This window comes from Oncorhynchus nerka, linkage group LG22 (genome assembly GCF_034236695.1).
Source record: "Oncorhynchus nerka isolate Pitt River linkage group LG22, Oner_Uvic_2.0, whole genome shotgun sequence".
Taxonomy (NCBI): Eukaryota; Metazoa; Chordata; class Actinopteri; order Salmoniformes; family Salmonidae; genus Oncorhynchus; species Oncorhynchus nerka.
Window position 1 is genome coordinate 101,960,999 of NC_088417.1, and position 7,039 is coordinate 101,968,037.

Consider the following 7,039-nt stretch of genomic DNA (forward strand, 5'->3'; position numbering starts at 1 on the left):
ACCCGCCTCCTGTTACCAGACTGACACCCATCAGCTGTTACCAGACTGACACCCGTCTCCTGTTACCAGACTGACACCCGTCTCCTGTTACCAGACTGACACCCATCAGCTGTTACCAGACTGACACCCATCAGCTGTTACCAGACTGACACCCATCACCAGACTGACACCCATCAGCTGTTACCAGACTGACACCCATCACCAGACTGACACCCATCACCAGACTGACACCCGTCACCTGTTACCAGACTGACACCCGTCACCTGTTACCAGACTGACACCCGTCACCTGTTACCAGACTGACACCCATCACCTGTTACCAGACTGACACCCATCACCTGTTACCAGACTGACACCCGCCTCCTCTTACCAGACTGACACCCATCACCAGACTGACACCCATCACCTGTTACCAGACTGACACCCATCAGCTGTTACCAGACTGACACCCATCACCTGTTTCCAGACTGACACCCATCACCTGTTTCCAGACTGACACCCGTCTCCTGTTACCAGACTGACACCCATCACCTGTTACCAGACTGACACCCATCACCTGTTACCAGACTGACACCCGCCTCCTGTTACCAGACTGACACCCGCCTCCTGTTACCAGACTGACACCCATCAGCTGTTACCAGACTGACACCCGTCTCCTGTTACCAGACTGACACCCGTCTCCTGTTACCAGACTGACACCCATCAGCTGTTACCAGACTGACACCCGTCAGCTGTTACCAGACTGACACCCATCAGCTGTTACCAGACTGACACCCATCACCAGACTGACACCCATCAGCTGTTACCAGACTGACACCCATCACCAGACTGACACCCATCACCAGACTGACACCCGTCACCTGTTACCAGACTGACACCCGTCACCTGTTACCAGACTGACACCCGTCACCTGTTACCAGACTGACACCCGTCACCTGTTACCAGACTGACACCCGTCACCTGTTACCAGACTGACACCCGTCACCTGTTACCAGACTGACACCCATCTCCTGTTACCAGACTGACACCCATCGCCTGTTACCAGACTGACACCCATCACCTGTTACCAGACTGACACCCATCAGCTGTTACCAGACTGACACCAGTCTCCTGTTACCAGACTGACACCCATCATCTGTTACCAGACTGACACCCATCAGCTGTTACCAGACTGACACCAGTCTCCTGTTACCAGACTGACACCCATCATCTGTTACCAGACTGACACCCATCATCTGTTACAAGTCTGACACCCATCAGCTGTTACCAGACTGACACCCATCACCAGACTGACACCCATCACCTGTTACCAGACTGACACCCATCAGCTGTTACCAGACTGACACCCATCACCTGTTTCCAGACTGACACCCATCACCTGTTTCCAGACTGACACCCATCACCTGTTTCCAGACTGACACCCGTCTCCTGTTACCAGACTGACACCCATCACCTGTTACCAGACTGACACCCATCACCTGTTACCAGACTGACACCCGCCTCCTGTTACCAGACTGACACCCGCCTCCTGTTACCAGACTGACACCCATCAGCTGTTACCAGACTGACACCCGTCTCCTGTTACCAGACTGACACCCGTCTCCTGTTACCAGGCTGACACCCATCAGCTGTTACCAGACTGACACCCGTCAGCTGTTACCAGACTGACACCCATCAGCTGTTACCAGACTGACACCCATCACCAGACTGACACCCATCAGCTGTTACCAGACTGACACCCATCACCAGACTGACACCCATCACCAGACTGACACCCGTCACCTGTTACCAGACTGACACCCGTCACCTGTTACCAGACTGACACCCGTCACCTGTTACCAGACTGACACCCGTCACCTGTTACCAGACTGACACCCATCACCTGTTACCAGACTGACACCCATCACCTGTTACCAGACTGACACCCGCCTCCTGTTACCAGACTGACACCCATCACCAGACTGACACCCATCACCTGTTACCAGACTGACACCCATCAGCTGTTACCAGACTGACACCCATCACCTGTTTCCAGACTGACACCCATCACCTGTTTCCAGACTGACACCCATCACCTGTTTCCAGACTGACACCCGTCTCCTGTTACCAGACTGACACCCATCACCTGTTACCAGACTGACACCCATCACCTGTTACCAGACTGACACCCGCCTCCTGTTACCAGACTGACACCCGCCTCCTGTTACCAGACTGACACCCATCAGCTGTTACCAGACTGACACCCGTCTCCTGTTACCAGACTGACACCTGTCTCCTGTTACCAGACTGACACCCATCAGCTGTTACCAGACTGACACCCGTCAGCTGTTACCAGACTGACACCCATCAGCTGTTACCAGACTGACACCCATCAGCTGTTACCAGACTGACACCCATCACCAGACTGACACCCATCACCAGACTGACACCCGTCACCTGTTACCAGACTGACACCCGTCACCTGTTACCAGACTGACACCCGTCAACTGTTACCAGACTGACACCCGTCACCTGTTACCAGACTGACACCCGTCACCTGTTACCAGACTGACACCCATCACCTGTTACCAGACTGACACCCATCACCTGTTACCAGACTGACACCCATCTCCTGTTACCAGACTGACACCCATCGCCTGTTACCAGACTGACACCCATCACCTGTTACCAGACTGACACCCATCAGCTGTTACCAGACTGACACCAGTCTCCTGTTACCATACTGACACCCATCATCTGTTACCAGACTGACACCCATCAGCTGTTACCAGACTGACACCAGTCTCCTGTTACCAGACTGACACCCATCATCTGTTACCAGACTGACACCAGTCTCCTGTTACCAGACTGACACCCATCAGCTGTTACCAGACTGACACCCATCACCTGTTACCAGACTGACACCCGTCTCCTGTTACCAGACTGACACCCATCACCTGTTACCAGACTGACACCCATCATCTGTTACTACACTGACACCCATCACCTGTTACCAGACTGACACCCATCACCTGTTACCAGACTGACACCCATCACCTGTTACCAGACTGACACCCATCACCTGTTACCAGACTGACACCAGTCTCCTGTTACCAGACTGACACCAGTCTCCTGTTACCAGACTGACACCCGTCGCCTGCTACCAGACTGACACCCGTCGCCTGTTACACGACTGACACCCGTCTCCTGTTACCAGACTGACACCCATCAGCTGTTACCAGACTGACACCCGTCACCTGTTACCAGACTGACACCCGTCTCCTGTTACCAGACTGACACCCATCAGCTGTTACCAGACTGACACCCATCAGCTGTTACCAGACTGTCACCCACAAAAGGTTCAGATGGATATTGTCATGTCTCAGCATACTGTAGTAACAACCCATGTGAACCCAAACTGTTGTACTTATTCATGACCTTCTTGTTGGTGGCAGTGTGTTAATAGATGCCAAGAGAAGCCAGGATTACTCAAATATTTTTGACCAATCAAAATTCAATTTAATTTCATCTCTCTGAGATTTCATACATTTCTGTAAATTCGCAAGTGGCTTAATCTCACCAGAGAAATCATCTGAGCGAGAGAAACAGCACCTCTCTGTCTCAGTATGTGTAGACCATGTATCTGATGCGGTCTGGACAGTGAAACAGCATCTCTCTGTCTCAGTATGTGTAGACCATGTATCTGATGCGGTCTGGACAGTGAAACAGCATCTCTCTGTCTCAGTATGTGTAGACCATGTATCTGATGCTGTCTGGACAGTGAAACAGCATCTCTCTGTCTCAGTATGTGTAGACCATGTATCTGATGCTGTCTGGACAGTGAAACAGCATCTCTCTGTCTCAGTATGTGTAGACCATGTATCTGATGCTGTCTGGACAGTGAAACAGCACCTCTCTGTCTCAGTATGTGTAGACCATGTATCTGATGCTGTTGCTGCTGATGTTGCGGCCGTAGTGTTTGATTGATTGATGCCAGAAAGCATTTGGCCTGACTTAATGAAAAAAATTATAAAATAATTGGCCAATCAGCTCTGAGCTGTTGCATTTTTATTTTACTAGGCAAGTCAGTTAACAACAAATTCTTATTTTCAACAACAGCCTAGGAACAGTGGGTTAACTGCCTTGTTCAGGGGCAGAAGGACAGATTTGTACCTTGTCAGCTCGGGGATTTGAACTTGCAACCTTTCGGTTACTAGTCCAACGCTCTAACCACTAGGCTACCTGCCACCTCTACACTCTAACCACTAGGCTACCTGCCCCCCTACGCTCTAACCACTAGGCTACCTGCCGCCTCTACGCTCTAACCACTAGGCTACCCTGCCGCCTCTACGCTCTAACCACTAGGCTACCCTGCCGCCTCTACGCTCTAACCACTAGGCTCTAACCTGCCCCGCCTCTACGCTCTAACCACTAGGCTACCCTGCCGCCTCTACGCTCTAACCACTAGGCTACCCTGCCTGCTCTAACCACTAGGCTACCCTGCCGCCTCTACGCTCTAACCACTAGGCTACCCTGCCGCCTCTACGCTCTAACCACTAGGCTACCCTGCCGCCTCTACGCTCTAACCACTAGGCTACCCTGCCGCCTCTACGCTCTAACCACTAGGCTACCCTGCCGCCTCTACGCTCTGGCTACCCTGCCGCCTCTACGCTCTAACCACTAGGCTACCCTGCCGCCTCTACGCTCTAACCACTAGGCTACCCTGCCGCCTCCACGCTCTAACCACTAGGCTACCCTGCCGCTCTAACCACTAGGCTACCCTGCCGCCTCCACGCTCTAACCACTAGGCTACCCTGCCGCCTCCACGCTCTAACCACTAGGCTACCCTGCCGCCTCCACGCTCTAACCACTAGGCTCTAACCACTAGGCTGCCTGCCGCCTCTAACCACTAGGCTACCTGCCGCCTCCACGCTCTAACCACTAGGCTACCTGCCGCCTCTACGCTCTAACCACTAGGCTACCTGCCGCCTCTACGCTCTAACCACTAGGCTACCTGCCGCCTCTACGCTCTAACCACTAGGCTACCTGCCCCCTACGCTCTAACCACTAGGGCTGCCTAACCACTAGGCTACCCTGCCGCCTCTGCGCTCTAACCACTAGGCTACCTGCCGCCTCTGCGCTCTAACCACTAGGCTACCCTGCCGCCTCTACGCTCTAACCACTAGGCTACCCTGCCGCCTCTACCTAACCACTAGGCTACCCTGCCGCCTAACCACTAGGCTACCCTGCCGCCTCTACGCTCTAACCACTAGGCTACCCTGCCGCCTCTACGCTCTAACCACTAGGCTACCCTGCCGCCTCTACGCTCTAACCACTAGGCTACCCTGCCGCCTCTCTAGGCTACCCTGCCGCCTCTACGCTCTAACCACTAGGCTACCCTGCCGCCTCTGCGCTCTAACCACTAGGCTGCCCTGCCGCCCACTAGGCTACCCTGCCGCCTCTACGCTCTAACCACTAGGCTACCCTGCCGCCTCTACACTCTAACCACTAGGCTACCTGCCGCCTCTACACTCTAACCACTAGGCTACCTGCCGCCTCTACACTCTAACCACTAGGCTACCTGCCGCCTCTACACTCTAACCACTAGGCTACCCTGCCGGTACAGTACATTCGTAATTTGCTTTGTGGACTTCATCAGACAGATTGTTGTTCTTCGGTTTTGTGATGAAACAGAAGGTGTGCCTGTTGTCTTTTTGTTGTACATCACGGGTCTTATTGTATATCACAGTGGCGTATGAACCAATGGGTTATAAAGCAAACAACACAAATATCACAACATTGGTTATTATAATGGATTTGTTTTTTACTGGCCTTGTTTGCTGAGTGATATTACCCACTAGCACTGCTTCTAGTTCCTAAAAAAGACTGTTTGGGTCTGTTGAGTGTGGCTGATGTACAGTGGGGCAAACAAGTATTTAGTCAGCCACCAATTGTGCAAGTTCTCCCACTTAAAAATATGAGAGAGGCCTGTAATTTTCATCATAGGTACACTTCAACTATGACAGACAAAATGATGGAAAAAAATCCAGAAAATCACATTGTAGGATTCTTTATGAATTTATTTGCAAATTATGGTGGAAAATAAGTATTTACAGGCCTCTCATATTTTTAAGTGGGAGAACTTGCACAATTGGTGGCTGACTAAATACTTTTTTTGCCCCACTGTACATATAGTTACAGCAGACCCAGAGTACTCACCCATGCTGGTGGGGAAGATATCCTCATTGTTGATCTGGACCTCGATCCAGTCCATCAGCAAGTTCATGTACTTGGGAGCCGGTAGAGCCGTTGGTTTCTTGTACTTGTGATCGTCCTGCCATCGGTACTCATACCTAGGACCTCCGGACATGACCGGACAACTCTTCTCCGTGCAGAACTCACACACCGTCCCGTAGATGAGGTTTATCCTGTTGAAGAAGTCAACTACGTGCATGGCCACCCAGTCGTTCAGATCCTCCCCGTGGGGCAGAGCAACCGCCGCCCTCAGGTCAACCCCGGAGCTCAGCGACACCTGGGCCTTTTTATGCAGCTCGAAACGCTGCGTCCCCGGCTCAAACTTACGCTTGGGCCGGAAAGTCTTGTCCTTGTTGAAGACCTGCTTCAGGGCGATGGACATGTTGCTGGGGACGTGGGGAAGTGGGGCGAAGACTGGGGCGAGGGGGGAGAGGAGGCTCAGGGACGAGGACCGGGGGGGGGAGAGGAGGTTCAGGGACGAGGACCGGGGGAGCGGAGAGGAGGGGGAAAGCAGGGATTTGTCAACCCGCCGAGTGAGGGTTGGGGACCCAAGGAAGGAACCAACGGTACCAATAGTCGGTTCTGGAGGAGCAGGAAGTACAGGAGGAGGGGGAGGAGCAGGTTGAGATGAGGAAGAGGGATACAGCAGGGTAACGTTTACTGTTTGGAGTGCCGCATCAGGACATCTTTTTCTGTGAGAAGCAGAGAAGAGAAAGACACGGATTAGACATCACGTTAAGGTTTGACATTATAGTCATTTAGTTGATGATCTTATCCCCAATTGTAGTGTTTGTTTGTGTAACAG

General features: G+C 52.5%; 1 protein-coding gene across 1 annotated transcript in view; it reads right to left on the reverse strand.

Annotated features, from left to right (window-relative positions):
- The window catches only part of LOC115127221 (MOB kinase activator 3B), a 51,758-nt gene extending 45,046 nt beyond the window's left edge, over positions 1-6,712 (reverse strand). The window contains exon 1 of the mRNA XM_065007666.1: positions 6,199-6,712. Coding sequence (XP_064863738.1) covers positions 6,199-6,616 — 418 coding nt within the window. The 5' untranslated portion in view covers positions 6,617-6,712. The remainder of the gene's footprint in view (positions 1-6,198) is intronic.
- Between the last annotated feature and the right edge of the window lie 327 nt (positions 6,713-7,039).